Source organism: Schistocerca nitens, chromosome 6, assembly GCF_023898315.1.
Source record: "Schistocerca nitens isolate TAMUIC-IGC-003100 chromosome 6, iqSchNite1.1, whole genome shotgun sequence".
Lineage (NCBI taxonomy): Eukaryota > Metazoa > Arthropoda > Insecta > Orthoptera > Acrididae > Schistocerca > Schistocerca nitens.
In genome coordinates, this window is record NC_064619.1 from 230,307,862 (window position 1) to 230,325,927 (window position 18,066).

At 40.9% G+C, this 18,066-nt stretch overlaps 1 protein-coding gene across 1 annotated transcript in view; it reads left to right on the top strand.

Moving 5' to 3' along the window:
• LOC126262724 (cytochrome P450 6k1-like) overlaps positions 1-18,066 on the top strand; it is a 92,717-nt gene that overhangs the window by 25,403 nt on the left and 49,248 nt on the right. Inside the window, exon 4 of the mRNA XM_049959516.1 lies at positions 16,116-16,378. Within this exon, the coding sequence (XP_049815473.1) occupies positions 16,116-16,378 (263 nt within the window). The remainder of the gene's footprint in view (positions 1-16,115; positions 16,379-18,066) is intronic.

The following is an 18,066-nucleotide window of genomic DNA, read 5'->3' on the forward strand; positions in this document are numbered from 1 at the left end:
CAGTCTAAAATCTGCTTTCCCTCTTATTCGTTTTATATGGTCATTACACTTAAGATCGCTTCAGATTATTACTCCTAGTTATTTTACGGTAGTTGGTGTTTCCAGCAATTTGTCACTAATAGTGCAATTGTTCACTAACGGATTTTGTCTGCTATGTATGCGCTACATATTAATTTATTTACGTCCAGGGCCTACTGCCAGTTCCTGTGCCATCTCCATAAATCCTCTGCAGGTCTTCTGACTTTGCCACCTTCTTACAAAGGAAATTCCCCGTTGCACCCCCCCCCCCCCCCCCCAACAGTTTTAGTGGTAAGATTGCACAGTGGACAGTGCGTCAACACAGATAAGCATGAAACCAGGAAGGAGGTGTACTAAACTGTGAGAAAAGAAATAAGGTAGACGCAGTGAGCGGTCCAAGCTCAAGATGTGCATCCTCGAGCAAATTCGGAGAACAACGCGTCGTGGTTGTTTGACGATCGTGTTGGACTACAGTGCGGAAGATATGCTTTCAAATCTCCCTCGTACTCCTTCTCTTATTATTATTTTTACAAAATTATGAACTGTCCGTCCGGTCACTGAAGTGTCTGTAGTCTTGGCAATTGTCATACTACACGATGGTTATAAAACACGAATCTACGAATCATCTGGTAAGAATATATTATCGTCGCAAGCAAATGTGATGAATAGTGAGACAAGGCAAGATGAAACATAGACCTTTCACAGAAATTAAAAAACAAATAGGCAAGTCAGAATATGTTGCAACATAGAAATTGTGCGATTTGTTGCATTTGCTAAAAGCTGTTTCACTAATTACAGAAATGGGACTGACAGAGTCAAGTACTGCCTTAAATTTTATGTCATTTACTGTAATGTGAATTACAGGATATGCAATGTTGTTATGTTTTACGTCGTGTTCCTGGAGTAAGATGTCCCTAATGTCTTCCATTTTTACGTAATTAATAGCCACGGCAGCTAAGTCGTCAGTTTCATACGTACGTTTTGTGGCTGCCAGTGGTGTGAGTCATTTTCTGTTGTCTCTTTGTTGTCACGTGTCGTTATTAGGATTTGGAGATCTAACTTCTACAATTTCAACTTGTCTAGAGGGTCCTGCCCTATTTGAATCCCGCCAATTTTGCTTAAATTCTGGTCCGTTGTTAAGATTATATCGTCTGTCGTCATGTCGGTAATTTCTGTAATTTCTTTCTTGTCGGTCACGTGGTGGAGAATTTCTCCCTGCGTGGTGGGCTGTTACGTCTGAAATTATTCTGTCTCATTTGATGATAATTGTTCTGGTTCCCATATTGTCTGTTTCTATGATTGTTTCTGTCTTAGTCATTACCATGGTGGGGTGATCTTTCCCTGTAATTATTATTACTCTGGCAACCGTTGTCATACGGGTGGTGTCTGTTTAGGTCACGACTTGCATTATTGTTTCTGTCGTCACGGAATTACGACAGATGTGACCTGTAATGATTGTTTTCCTGTTTTCGCAACCTGCGACTGTCTGTGTCAATTTCTGATTCTTGTAGAAGTCCCTGAAAAGCTTCGATGTCGTCTTTACAACGTCCTGCCAAGATAATATGTCCCAAATGTTCAGGCAATTGGATTAAGCAAATCCGGATGATTTCCGAGGGACTATCGGATTTGTCAAATACTGATTTTTTTGCAACGTCTTCAAAATATTTTACAAGACTGGAAAATTCAGATTGTTCAAAGTGTTTCATCATTATGATGCTATGTTTCACTCGGTCTTGAGTAGCTTGAGACCAGCATCCTGAGAGTAAGGCATGACAAAATTCTCCTTCACTGTGACAATCGCGAATGGCCGAACTCATTCTTACAGCAGGTTCATTTTCCAAATAGCCAAACATAAATTCCAATCTGTGCTCTAATGACCAGTTGGGAGGAAAACAATGAGAGAATTTATGAAGCCGCGCTTGTGGTTGAATGTCGTTGGCAGAATTCTTTAATGTTTTGAATTTACGTGTAGTAATGAACAGCATATAGTCAAAGTCATCGTGTCGGCGAGTCGCATATCGGTCATTGTTACGTCGTGTCGGCGGCTCCATCTCAAAATTCGGCGCAGATTGCCAATTTCTCTCTAAATTTCCGAAATTCCCTGTGTTGTTACTTTGTGGATTTTCCGTATTTCTAAGTCACGCTTCCCGTATTGGAGCTCGAGTGTCCTCTGAAATATGTAATTCTTGTACTGCTTATGCCAACTGATCTTGTACTTCCCGGGTTTCCCTTTTGTGTTGCGTATTAATTTGATTCTGATTTTGTTTGAATTTCCTAATTTGTTCGTACTCTTCTGTGTCGGTAAAGGCTACCGGTCTTGTGTCATTCAGATCATTATATACCTTCGTACATAAATCATTTAGGTGATCCGAAAGGACGACTACTTTTTCCGATAATGTGCTTATTTCCTCCGTGTGTTTTTCTGAACCAAGTTAAAGAATGTCAATTTCTGTCGAAAGGGTATCTACTGTGTCCTTTAAGTTTTCCTGATTTTTTCAAGTAGCGTAACCGAATCTGTAGATGCAACTGAGTCAGTTTTAGCTTGCAAGGTATCGTGATTTTCATGAACAACAGTTTGCATCTCTTTTATGGCTGCATCGTGATTCTGTAATGCATTTTCATGCCGAGAAAGAATAGGTTGAAAATGCTCACAAATTTGTGTTTTTACGTCATTACAGACTTTCTGACATTTAGATCTGATGTTATGTAACTCAGTAGTTAAACCTTCACGTGTTTGTTCAAGCATTGTGTCTAACTTTTGAAGCTTTTGTCCCATATGTGCTGTGATTGTTTTTGACTTTGTTCCATTGTGTCTAACTTTGGTACAATTTCTTTCTGATTTTGTTCCATTTGTTTTTGATTTTGTTTCATTTGTTGCATTAATTGCAGTAATAATGTATTAGTGTCTCGAACCTGTTCCTCTATGCTTTTCGGCAGTGCATTTGTACCAGCAACATCCGCATTTTGAAAAGCAGAAAATGTTTCTTGACTTGATTGAGAAAAGGGTAATGATGCAAAACCTGAATCTACAGTATTATCCTGTCATTTCGGATTCCTAAAGCGAGCTATTTCCGACCGATTGATCGACACTACTACCCTGTTCACTAGCTGTTTCACTGTCTACACCATTATTTAGTGCGTGGTCTATTTCCCTATGCACAATTACAAACTGCTATGTTGAACATTGGTTAATTCATTACACGGTGGCGGTAACACACTACTCTCGTCTTCACTGTCATTTCTCAGTTTACTTTGGAACCTAGTATTACGTTTTTCACATGCCGGAATTGTCACAATATTTCACATGATAACACAGAAAAGCACAATTAGAAGCGCGAAATAAGAAAACACATTAAAATAGCACTGAAATCAATATCCAGTTAATTGCAAGCGCGGCTGCGAAATACTTCGTGCAAATCTACATCCATGCCACAACTGTTTTACAGTAAAACAATGAAGAACTACAACTACAAAGGAAATTCTCTCTACAATTACGCGCTAGCAACAAACAATAACTACACTAATTACTGAAACTACAAGAAAATATCAGAAGATTCCAGTGAGGTATCCTCGGCTAAGGGTCGACATACGAAACGTCCACTTAGAAAATTAAGAATGACTGTGCTGGTAAACTTATACGTTATTTGATACAGAAACAGCTGAGCAAAACTGAACGTACTCAGGCAATTCTCTCTTTACTTATTCTGATCATCACTAAACGGACACACAATATTTTTATCGCAACGCAATCTGACTTTCAGTAATCCCTACAAAAGAATGGGCCTGACTAACAATAACCTATACCTTTCATGAATCACTTACCTCAAAAAAGTAACTACTGAAGGCACTAACTACTGATAGGCATAGTCAGCAAATGAAAGATTTTGATAGAGAACAACGTATTTATCTTAATAGTGTTCAAAAGTCGTAATATATATATCAGTTCATGACATCCAGTCTTACAAATTTCCTTTTTCTGAGGGACACACGTCCACATCGTCCGCCCATAGTAACCTCTCAAAACTCTGGCATCTCTCTCCCCACATCCACCACTGCTGGCGGCTTACTCCAACTGCCCAACGCTACGCGCTGTTCACATCCAACGGCCCAACGCTACACTAGCGAATACTCCTACAATGAGTCCAACCAGCCACAGACTGCACACAGCGCAGTCAGCGATTTTCATACAGAGCACTACGTGGCGTTACCAACATAAAAACCCAAACAGCCTACTTACATCCACTGTACCCTCGGTGGCTACTATGGATAGAGCGTCTGTCATGTAAGCAGGACCGGCTGGTGTGGCCGTGCGGTTCTAGGCGCTTCAGTCTGGAACCGCGTGACCGCTACGGTCGCAGGTTCGAATCCTGCCTCGGGCATGGATGTGTGTGATGTCCTTAGGTTAGTTAGGTTTAAGTAGTTCTAAGTTCTAGGGGACTGATGACCATAGATGTTAAGTCCCATAGTGCTCAGAGCCATTTGAACCATTTGAACCATGTAAGCAGGAAATCCCGAGTTCGAGTCCCGGTCGCGGCACACGTTTTCACCTGTCCCCGTTGATATATATCAACGCCTGTCAGCAACTGAAGGTATTAATATATAATTCTAATTTCGTTCTAGACGGCTGCAGGTGATTAATAGTGTCCGTTCTTTCGGACATGCTGCAGGTCATTAATAGTGTCTCTTCTTTCGGACATGTCCGAAAGAACGGACACCATATCCATTTAAGTATAATCGTCGGAGACGTGTTTGGAGGTATCCCGGTCAGGTTGTACGCCTTCGACGCACTGTCCAGCGAGTGCAGCAAGGTGGAGATTCCATGATGTTTTGGGGTGGAATTATGTGGGGCCGATATACGCCACTGGTGGTCATGCAAGGCGCCGTAAAAGGCTGTACGATACATGAATGATATCCTCCGACCGATAGTGCAACCATATCAGCAGCATATTGGCGAGGCATTCGTGTTCATGAACGACAATTCGCGCCCCCATCGTGGACATCTTGTGGAAAGCTTCCTTCAGGATAACTCTCGACTAGAGTGGCCAGCATGTTCTCCAGACATGAACCCTATAGAACATGACCTGGATAGATTGAATAGGGCTGTTTAAGGACGACGTGATCCAATAACCACTCTGAGGGATCTACGCTGAATCGCCGTTGAGGAGTGGGACAATCTGGACCAACAGTGCCTTTATGAACTTGTGGATCGTATGCCACGACGAATGTAGCGATGCATCACTGCAAGAGGACGTGGTACTGGGTATTAGAGGTACCAGTGTGTATAGCAATCTGGACCACCACCTCTGAAGGTCTCGTTGTATGGTGGTACAACATGCAATGTATGGTTTTCATGAGCAATAAAAAGGGCGGAAATGATGTTTATGTTGATTGGTTCAAATGGCTCTGAGCACTATGGGACTTAACATCTATGGTCATCAGTCCCTTAGAACTTAGAACGACTTAAACCTAACTAACCTAAGGACATCACACATCACCCAGTCATCACGAGGTAGAGAAAATCCCTGACCCCGCCGGGAATCGAACCCGGGAACACGGGCGCGGGAAGCGAGAAAGCTACCGCACGACCACGTGCTGCGGACGATGTTTATGTTGATCTATATTCCAATTTTCCATACAGGTTCCGAAACTCTCAGAAACGAGGTGATGCAAAACTTTTTTTTTTATATTTATGTTGTTGTTGTTGTGGTCTTCAGTCCTGAGACTGGTTTGATGCAGCTCTCCATGCTACTCTATCCTGTGCAAGCTTCTTCATCTCCCAGTACCTACTGCAACCTACATCCTTCTGAATCTGCTTAGTATATTCATCTCTTGGTCTCCTCCTACGATTTTTACCCTCCACGCTGCCCTCCAATACTAAATTGGTGATCCCTTGATGCCTCAGAACATGTCCTACCAACCGATCCCTTCTTCTGGTCAAGTTGTGCCACAAACTCCTCTTCTCCCCAATCCTATTCAGTACCGCCTCATTAGTTATGTGATCTACCCATCTAATCTTCAGCATTCTTCTGTAGCACCACATTTCGAAAGCTTCTATTCTCTTCTTGTCCAAACTATTTACCGTCCATGTTTCACTTCCATACATGGCTACACTCCATACAAATACTTTCAGAAATGACTTCCTGACACTTAAATCTATACTCGATGTTAACAAATTTCTCTTCTTCAGAAACGCTTTCCTTGCCATTGCCAGTCTACATTTTATATCCTCTCTACTTCGACCATCATCAGTTATTTTGCTCCCCAAATAGCAAAACTCCTTTACTACTTTAAGTGTCTCATTTCCTAATCCAATACCCTCAACATCACCCGACTTAATTCGACTACATTCCATTATCCTCGTTTTGCTTTTGTTGATGTTCATCTTATATCCTCACTTCAAGACACCATCCATTCCGTTCAACTGCTCTTCCAAGTCTTTTGCTGTGTCTGACAGAATTACAATGTCATCGGCGAACCTCAAAGTTTTTATTTCTTCTCAATGGATTTTAATACCTACTCCGAATTTTTCTTTTGTTTCCTTTATTCCTTGCTCAATATACAGATTGAATAACATCGGGGAGAGGCTACAGCCCTGTCTTACTCCCTTCCCAACCACTGCTTCCCTTTCATGTCCCTCGACTCTTATAACTGCCATCTGGTTTCTGTACAAATTGTAAATAGCCTTTGCTCCCTGTATTTTACCCCTGCCACCTTTAGAATTTGAAAGAGAGCATTCCAGTCAACATTGACAAAAGCTTTCTCTAAGTCTACAAATGCTAGAAACGTAGGTTTGCCTTTCCTTAATCTTTCTTCTAAGATAAGTCGTAAGGTCAGTATTGCCTCACGTGTTCCAGTATTTCTACGGAATCCAAACTGATCTTCCCCGAGGTCGGCTTCCACTAGTTTTTCCATTCGTCTGTAAAGAATTCGTGTTAGTATTTTGCAGCTGTGGCTTATTAAACTGATTGTTCAGTAATTCTCACATCTGTCAACGCCTGCTTTCTTTGGGATTGGAATTATTATATTCTTCTTGAAGTCTGAGGGTATTTCGCCTGTTTCATACATCTTGCTCACCAGATGGTAGAGTTTTGTCAGGACTGGCTCTCCCAAGGCCGTCAGTAGTTCCAATGGAATGTTGGCTACTCCGGGGGCCTTGTTTCGACTCAGGTCTTTCAGTGCTCTGTCAAACTTTTCACGCAGTATTGTATCTCCCATTTCATCTTCATCTACATCCTCTTCCATTTCCATAATATTGTCCTCAAGTACATCGCCCTTGTATAGACCCTCTATATACTCCTTCCACCTTTCTGCTTTCCCTTCTTTGCTTGGAACTGGGTTTCCATCTATGCTCTTGATGTTCATACAAGCGGTTCTCTTATCTCCAAAGGTCTCTTTAATTTTCCTGTAGGCAGTATCTATCTTACCCCTAGTGAGATAAGCCTCTATATCCTTACATTTGTTCTCTAGCCATCCCTGCTTAGCAATTTTGCACTTCCTGTCGATCTCATTTTTGAGACGTTTGTATTCCTTTTTGCCTGCTTCATTTACTGCATTTTTATATTTTCTCCTTTCATCAATTAAATTCAATATTTCTTCTGTTACCCGAGGATTTCTACTAGCCCTCGTCTTTTTACCTACTTGATCCTCTGCTGCCTTCACTACTTCATCCCTCAAAGCTACCCATTCTTCTTCTACTGTATTTCTTTCCCCCATTCATGTCAATTGTTCCCTTATGCTCTCCCTGAAACTCTGTACAACCTCTGGTTTAGTCAGTTTATCCAGGTCCCATCTCCTTAAATTCCCACCTTTTTGCAGTTTCTTCAGTTTCAATCTGCAGTTCATAACCAATAGATTGTGGTCAGAGTCCACATCTGCCCCTGGAAATGTCTTACAATTTAAAACCCGGCACCTAAATCTCTGTCTTACCATTATATAATCTATCTGATACCTTGTAGTATCTCCAGGGTTCTTCCACGTATACAACCTTCTATCATGATTCTTAAACCAAGTGTTAGCTATGATTAAGTTGTGCTCTGTGCAAAATTCTACCAGGCGGCTTCCTCTTTCATTTCTTAGCCCCAATCCATATTCACCTACTACGTTTCCTTCTCTCCCTTTTCCTACACTCGAATTCCAGTCACCCATGACTATTAAATTTTCGTCTCCCTTCACTATCTGAATAATTTCTTTTATTTCATCATACATTTCTTCAATTTCTTCGTCATCTGCAGAGCTAGTTGGCATATAAACTTGTACTACTGTAGTAGGTGTGGGCATCGTATCTATCTTGGCCACAATAATGCGTTCGCTGTGCTGTTTGTAGTAGCTTACCCGCGTTCCTATTTTCCTATTCATTATTAAACCTACTCCTGCATTACCCCTATTTGACTTTGTGTTTATAACCCTGTAGTCACCTGACCAAAAGTCTTGTTCCTCCTGCCACCGAACTTCACTAATTCCCACTGTATCTAACTTTAACCTATCCATTTCCCTTTTCAAATTTTCTACCCTACCTGTCTGATTAAGGGACCTGACATTCCACGCTCCGATCCGTAGAACGGCAGTTTTCTTTCTCCTGATAACGACATACTCTTGAGTAAAGCTGCATGCCCTCGGGAAAAATTACGGCCGTAGTTTCCCCTTGCTTTCAGCCGTTCGCAGTACCAGCACAGCAAGGCCGTTTTGGTTATTGTTACAAGGCCAGATCAGTCAATCATCTAGACTGTTGCCCTTGCAACTACTGAAAAGGCTGCTGCCCCTCTTCAGGAACCACACGTTTGTCTGGCCTCTCAACAAATACCCCTCCGTTGTGGTTGTACCTACGGTACTGCTATCTGTATCGCTGAGGCACGCAAGCCTCCCCACCAACGGCAAGGTCCATGGTTCATGGGGGGGGGGGGGGTTATATTTATATAAAATAAAAATGGATTACAAAACCAAAACATTAAAAAAAAGTCACGTGGTTTGGAAAAGCATGTTGCACATGGACGTGAAACTTACATGTTGTAGTCGTAATGATCATAAACGCACTGATGCAAGTTTGGCGGCTGCCATAGAAGAATAGAAATTTTCAACACCAGCCTTCATTGATGCGAAGAGCGTGGTGCTAAGCAGTGCTACAGTATGATTTACAAAAAGTAATAAAAATAACTGGCAACGAAAGTATATATGAGAAGTGTAGTACAAAATGACACGAAAAGTTTAATTCTTAACGTTTCGAATGAAACGTGGTGTTAATAATTGCCATTGCGACCATATGGACTAAATTACAGCATTAATTAAAAAGTAGCGTACATTTAGTGGTGACATATTTGCACTTCATAGTAAAACAAATAGTTTTTATAAGAAAGTATACAGATGAAAAGAGTAAGTGCTGCAGTATTACCCGGCATTACTGATGTCTTGATTTGGAATTTATGTTGCGGAAAATGGGCTACAAGTGGTGTATAGTACCATACTGTACAATTACACCTACAAGAGCTACTGAGTCGTTGCTTTTCAGTGCTCCAGAGAATGAGAAGATGCGTAAATTTTGTAGTAAAGTCTCTAAGCTTACGCACTACTTAATCTAATTTAAACTAAATTACGCTAAGGACAACACACACACACCCATGTCCGAGGGAGGACTCGAACCTCCTACGGGGGGAGCCGCACGTACCGTGACAAGGCGGCCAGACCGTGCGGCTACCCCGCGCGGTTGAAGATGCCTACAATGTGGTTGCACTGTACCAGCAAATTGCCACCACGTCGACGCACAAGTTCATTAACTTAATTAAATATGTGTTGCATTGTGAAGTTAACATTAATTTATCGCCAAGATATGCTCTCCCAAAGTTACAACGAAGGAGTGCGTCATTCAACGGAATTAAACTCCTAATGAACATTATTGTTTCACCGAAGAACATGGTAATCTTTTGGTAGCTCAGCCGCCACATCGGTTGACCGTTGGAGTTTACACGGTAATTTCCAAAGATTGCTAGTTCGAATCTAACCCGACAAAATATTATAATTTATTTGTAGAACAACTCGACAGTCGTCTTGTATGAAAACCAAATAACAATTACAAAATTTTACGCCACCGATCAGGAACAGAATATTATTGTGTTTTCGTTGCTGTTTACATGCGCTTACATTTGCAATCGCTGTTCACACACGTCATGTTCAAAAGGATATTTTCTGGTTAATATGGCCACACACTTCTTACTAAATTAGAAACAATGTTTTCATCTTCATACTACCCACCTAGGATCCTTATTGTTTAAACTTCTGCAGTTCCATCGTGTTAATAAAGATAAAATAAGTCTCCGTATCCGTCGCTCGTGGCCTTGCGGTAGCGGTTTCGCTTCCCAAGCACAAGGTCCCAGGTTCGATTCCCGGCGAGGTCAGGTTGTTGTGTCGTCTCCATCATCAACATTCATCATTCATCCCCATTATTGTCGGAGGAAGACAAAGATGAACTACCTCCATTAGGACTTTGCACATTACGGCGCTGCAGGTCTCCCGCATCGTTCCCCTACGCTCTGTCAAGAAGCGTGGTACTTCATTTCCATTTTCCACAGCCCTTACGTTTGTGTCTCCTGCATGTTGTACACGCTTCATATCTCTCCTTATAACCTCATTGTCCTACACTTCGTTGTACTGTAGATGTATGTCCGTATAACCTGATCGTCATACACCTTGTTGTACTATAGCTGTATGGTGATATCTCCTCTACTAGCAACACTTCCAAAAAAGTGAATTGTTTGCTCGCAAAGTAAATGCATTCGTCCTCTGTTGTCTATTTCTCAGACTAACATGAAGCTATGTATAAAACATGCCGCAATCGAAACAACTTTTACAATCAGTTCTTGCTAACGTGCTTTTCGTATTTCGTGCAGAACTTTTAAAAATATACGGTACTCCCAGGAGTGGGACATGTGACATCTTGATCAGCAGTCGGATGCGCTGTCCGTTGCGCCACCGAACACCAGCTCTTCAGTGCCTTTATCTTCTACAGGCGAAATCAGCTCTATGGTTTGCCAAGAAGAATGTCATTATGCTGTTGGGTTGGAACTCACGACTGTTAGTCGAGAATGTAGTTATAATATACGGACTCATTTGCAAAAGTTCTCCACTTGAGCGAGGGATGTTGCAAGGAGCAAGGAAAATAATGTTCGTCGTTGTACATATCGCCACTCTAAGTGGTGGAGATAAACGCATCAACTTTCGCAAGTCTACTACTATTACCGCCCACAAAATTCCTTTCTATTGTTACTTAATAGATGTAATTGCAATTTCCATCACTAAATAGGTAAACTATTTGCAAAGAAAGTACGCAAAAACCTCGTAACTTCCGCTAACGCTCGTATATCACATGTATAATTTCGTCTTACGCCTAGTCTGTGACGCAACCACAGCATAAGCCAATAACAGAGCGTTTTCAGTTACATGACCAGATCTTCATATTCAATGATTTTTAAGCTTTAATTACATAAAAATAAGAGATATTTTGTGAGAATATTGACCGCAAGTGCTGTTTAAAGTTTGTAATTACTCAGAATAACAACAATCTGAACCATGCTGTTAACTTAGGAAAATAGCATATTAAAATAGTCAGTACATTACATTTTATTTGTAAAATAAGCAGTGATAGTGAACACGGCATAAGGTCACTGATTAAATCATAAGACAGCAATAAAAAAAGAACCATTAGCTCTTATGGGAGTGTAAACGCCAATTATAGAAAATACAAAAAAGGAAGTGCATAGGGAAGAGTGTGGGTTATCAGGGTAACACCTTGAAAGGTAATCACTTGAAGGGAAGCAAGACATTGATAGAAGGAAGAGAGAAAAAGCTAAACTATGTATCCAATAGATCACTGAAGATGTCGAAGAACCATTTATGTTTCGAGTTGATTTTCTCATTTAGGAAGTTGTACAGATTTTCCGTACGATGCTTGTGAACTAACGACGTTTGTAGTTAAATAGTCAGTAACATTGATGGTGGAGTAAAATTTAAACTTAATGATGTTTCTGTTAGCACAATGGTAACAATGAACACAGGTCTCGGACTATGACCTGCGAGAGTATTAAGTTACCGATCGAAGTGCCGCTCTAAAAGAACAGAGAGGTGCTTAGCCTATGCGCGACAGCTTACGATGTCACAGAATAAGTGTGGTCTGAAAATTTTGTGACATGGGAAATTCAATGGAAATCAAATAGCCAAAGTAGAATTACTGAAGTATATACCTTCTTGTGTTTCCAGATAGTCATAGGACTTATCAACCTGGAACATGTTCCACATTTAATTCAGCTGAACATCTGAGGGAAAGTTGTGACTGAAGATTCCCTGTACAATAGCCTGCTGGATACAAATGGTTCAAATGGCTCTGAGCACTAAGCGACTTAACGTCTGAGGTCATCAGTCGCCTAGAACTTAGAACTACTTAAACCTAACTAACCTAAGGACATCACACACACCCATGCCCGAGGCAGGATTCGAACCTGCGACCGTAGCAGTCACGCGGTTCAGGACTGAAGCGCCTAGAACCGCAATTGCTGGATACAGTCCACCAAGAGTAACGGCATATGAAACCATTCCGTTAGTGCAAACTGAGCCCTGCAGGAGTGCAACGTGGACTGGAAGTGTGCGAGAAGCGTGAATGAAGAAATTACGAAAAGTATTGCCAGAGTGCAAGAAAACGGAATGGAGAGCGATAAAGGTGCCAACAAAAGTAAATCAAGGACGAGAATGATATCGAGATCACTGACAACGCACATGATGAGGAACACCAGAATGCTCTTATGGAAGTGGAAGAGCGTGTGGAGATGACATCAGGCGTTAGTGAGAACAACGAATAATTGACATACAGTGAAAATGGCTACTCTGAATACGCAGTAAAGAAATGCGACGACGAGCCCGTAACCGATAGAGGCACTACGCTGGAGAAATCCTTGCAAAATGGACGCAATAACAAAATCTCGTCAATTCTACGACAGTCATTAAACTCTTAAATCCTAAAGTACAAACAAACAACGCTAACTTGTTCAGAATAGGCAAGATAAGCAGCAAAGAAACGAAGAAGAGAAGGCCAAACTCCTGCCTCGAATATAAAAATAAATAAATAAATCAGAAAAGAATGACAGTGAACTCGCACCAATCTCTGTGATGTATGTCAAGGAATGTTTGCGGATATGTGTTCATTGTTCTCAGTTTCAGATTTGTTACTATTTTCCGTTTTTCTTTCCTTAAGCACTACAGAAAACCTTTGCATGTTGTTTCATTAAGTTTAGAGCTTCTTCCTGTTACACGAGTTTCTACACTGAAAACTCCAAAACAAAGAGTAATCTGATGGATTTCTGGGGCAAGGATCCAGTCCAGTTCAGAATACTTATGGATGACATGATTTTAGAACCAGTGCAGTCCTTCACTTATTTGGGATACCAGATTGACCTAAGCAGTACTACACATTAAGATGCACAATTGGCTAGAATTCGAAACGTATGTAGCACCATTCATATTATATTTATCCCTATTAGACCCTCTGGCTACATTTGTATACATTGCTTTGTTTTAGCCTCAGCAGAAATACACCGATGAGCCAAAGAAACTGCTACACCTACTTTATATCGTGTAGGGTTCTCGCGAGCAAGCAGAAGTGCCGCTACACGACATAGTGTGGACTCGACTGAGGACTAATGTTTCGTTGAATGGTTCGCACGCTGACACTTGTTGATGGCCCAGCATTGAAACCATCAGCAATTTGTGGAAGGTTAGCACTCTGGTCAAGTTCAACGATTCTCTTCAGTCGTCGTTGGTCCCGTTCTTGCAGGATCTTTCTCCGGCCATAGCGATGTCGGTGATTTGATGTTTTACCGGATTCCTGATATTCACGGTACACTCGTGAAATGGTCGTACGGGAAAATCAACACTTCATCTTTACCTTGGAGATGCTGTGTCCCATCGCTCGTGTGCCACGTTCGAACTCACTTAAATGTTGATAATCTGCCATTGTTGCAGTAGTAACCGATCTGACAACTGCGCCATATACTTGTCTCACGTAGGCGTTGCCGACCGCAGCGCCGTATTCAGCCTGTTTACATATGTCTGTCTTTGAATACGCATGCCTATACCAGTTTCTTTGGTGCTTCAGTGCATTTTTCCTCAATGGAAACCTCATGTTCACATTTGGGGATGTTTAATCTTGGGTATATTATAAAAATATCGATAACAGAATGTAGGTGTAGGCACCAGCTTGTGGCCGCCTGTTCTGGCGGAATTAGTTGGTAAGTTATATTTCACTATATAATTTAATATTATCATTGTTATTTTTCCGTGATAATTCTTGAATGGTAATTTTATTTATTACAACAGTGAATATTTCAAAAATAATTATTTTAGTCCATAAAAAGAAACAAAGTGTTCAAAGTATATTTTGAACACTCACAAATCTTGCAGCTAAAATCATTCAAAAATCAACTAAGACCTTGTAATGGTAGCTGAATTACGTAACCATTACGGCACCTCACCTCAACCTCTCGATACCAGCAATATTCTACTGTGTTTCTGTAAAATAGTTAACATATTTCTGTGACAACATTCAGATTTGACTCACTAATGTAGAGGTACTTCGATACATCGATATGTATATATTGCAATGATATTATTCTTATGTGTATTCTTTCTTTTGTCACTATGATCATTGACGTTCTTGTATCTCTGATTTTTGGGCACGTAAGCGGTTATTAGAGAGTCAAGCTTTGGTTGTCATGTTAAAAAGAGGCAAATTGTAGTCAGTTTATGAAATGTGAACTTTAACAGTGAGGAAGACATTTTCAAGTACGTTTTATATTCTGAAGTGATGTTTTGGAACGAGTTATATGCTATTGCAACAAAAGTAATAAAAAACAAGTGTAACTTAAATTCGGAGTGCTGATTACTTTTTTACATCACTATTGTCCTAACTTGCAAAAGTTTAATCTTCAAGAATGGTTTATGAAACACATCTATAAAACTTTTGAATATCGCAGATTAACACCTAGGCCTCTTTGCATCCGAGCTTGGAATCATCACTACCTAGATTTTCTACGATTGAGCCATGAGTTCACAACGAGACGAGCGTGGGAAACACGAAAAGATGAGTGCCTAGTTTATCCATTATTTTAAGAAATGACTTTTTAACTGTGCTTTAATGACAACTGCCACATAATATAACTTTGTTGTTGCCCAAAAATGCTATATTTTGCAGCGTGAGAAAGACTACAATCATAATTAATTTTTGACCTTTGTTGTGGTAGGGTTGTTAGAAGCTCCAGAGCATAGAGAAAAACTTTCCTTACTCGAGAAAAAATTATAGTATGAAAGGGTTAAAAATAAAGTCAAGATAGAAATGGGTGTAAAATTTCGCAAAACTACGGCTATTCTAGTATTTATTCATGGAATTGAATGCTGGATACACACAAAAATAAAAGTATGCCAAATACAAAGTATAGAAATGAAATTTCTGAGAAGAAATAATGGCTATTCAGCAGCAGACGACGTAATTTTCTACAGTGTTTTTTATACGGAATCCAATTTGTAGCCTAGCTTTCCGAAACAATATAATTATCAGAAATGTGTCGCCAGTATGGTAAAAGTACAAACCTATCTTTTTTCAGTTGGCTCTGTGCTAATATGACTGATCTTTATTCCTATCTTGTTCCTTTTGTATCTTGGTGTTTAATCTCATAACTTAAGTTGGGTCTAAGCCATTGTTAGATGCTTTGTCCTTCATTGTATGCAACACAGCATTAATATGCGCGCCGGTCGGTGTGGCCGAGCGGTTCTAGGCACTTCAGTCTGGAACCGCGCGACCACTACGGTCACAGGTTCGAATCCTGCCTCTGGCATGGATGTGTGTGATGTCCTTAGGTTAGTTACGTTTAAGTAGTTCTAAGTTCTAGGGGACTGACAACCTCAGATGTTAAGTCCTATAGTACTCAGAGCCATTTGAACCATTAATATGGGCCTCACTTAAAGCGTATTTGATTATCCTGTCAATCAAACACATGCAAGACGCAGAAAAACCACATTTCAAAATTTTCACTTTGCGTAGATTTAAAGTGGACTCTGCCCGGCAGACGATCCAGCAATGCGGCCGAGAGCTGGCCGAAGTGGCGACGGAGTTCGCAAGTCGCGGAAACTCTGTCGAGGTCCGCGAGATGGTGGCGCGCTACACCACTGACGTCATCGTCTCGGTGGGATTCGGCCTGGAGTCGGACTGCCAGCGCAATCCGGACGCCGTCTTCCGCGGCTGGGGCCGCAGGGTGTTCGCGCCCGACCTAAAGTCCAGCTTCGGCTTCAGACTGAACTTCATCTCTCCACTGCTGGCGGACTTACTGAGGCAAGTTTCGCAGCTACGAGTCATGCACACTACATCTCAGAACCGAAGGGACAAGGTAACGCTGTTTTCCGAAAAGTAACGTTTCACATGTGTTTCCCAAACATACACTCCCGCCATTAAAACTGCAGTACCATGGAGCGTTTCAAGTAACTATGCTTTACTTGCTATGTATACACAGTATAGAAGGAATAATACATGATTAAACTTGTATGTCACTTTGGGATATACAAGGTGCTGCGGCGGCGCGGTTCCTTCCGTCCCTTTACGACGAACCTGCACCTACCTGTGAACATTGTCTCAGCAGATCATCAGTAGGAAAGCTGAGCGAAACCTACTGTACTTCGACGTGAACCAGGCTGCAATTAAAGTCACTAATCTACGTTTTGGGAGAAAGTTTTCACGGAAATGAAAGGTTGGAAATTTTGTCCTCAATTAATATATTCTGAAACTTAGGTGAACAAGTATCACTGCCAAGCTCGTGCTAGTCTTAACACAGTCACTCACAATCCCTTTCACTCACGTTAGTAAGTTTATGGTGTTGCATTTCCCGAAAACGTAATAGCTACAAAAATACGGATTGTTTTTGATTCAGAATGCTCGCCAAATATTAAGTATGTCGGTACCTAATGCAGTCACAGTTTTTAGCCACCGACCTGCTCAATACGCCATTCGGAATATGTCTTTTCTCGTCACAAAATTCACTTAAAAATTCCGAAATTTCTACACGCCCGTCGGAATAGTTATGCCGTCACTTTACCACACTAACACCGCTAGAACCGGCAACTTATCATTTCCATCGGAACTACTACTACACACGGCCGAACTGTTTCATGGCTAGGCTCCCACTCTTCTCTAGAATAAGTCTCCTCTACCCGCAGAGAAAGGCGCGCGAAGAATATTGCTTTACCATTGGTCAGTTTACTCAACAGCCAATAGCAAAACAACATTCTACAGCGTCAATTCTCGCTTTTCATCAATAACCAATCGCAAAATAGTAAACCTAATAACTGCACTTTTTACCGACGTAATTATCTACTATGCTGAAGTTTTGCTTATGCATAAAGTTATTTACTATTGTTATTTATACCCTAATTAACTTTCCCTTTACCATAAACTTACTTTACAAATCTATTCTACAAAAATCCCTTTTGTCCATATCCATACTTCTTCGAAATGTTTCCACACTAAATCCTACTACGTAACTCGTTAAACAATTATCCTCATATTAACCTTAAACCACCCTTACGCATCATTCATACTGCTAAAACACATTTATAACATTTTACTTATACAAAAAGACATAATAACACTTTATGAAAATACTAGAACAGTTTATGAAAATACTAGAACAGTTTATGAAAACATTATATTACTTTAGAGCACTCGAGTGGGCACAATCGAAACTAAAATCACAGTCCCTCTATCCAATATTGTCCTCTATCGGCTGATACATAAAGTACGTGCGCGTCCAGTCTCGCGTCACGATCTGTCATTATCCAGCTCTGAGACACATCTCCCACTTAACCGCCTCCAAGGCTGGATTGTTATACGGCGCTAAGCCTCAGTGTGAACATTACACAGGGGTACTATCTCTGGTAAGATGAGTAATTCTAATCAGGCTAGGGATCGAGTCGAATTAAGCTTACATCACGTCGTTATACGCTATTCTAACTTTATGCAGGAGTTCA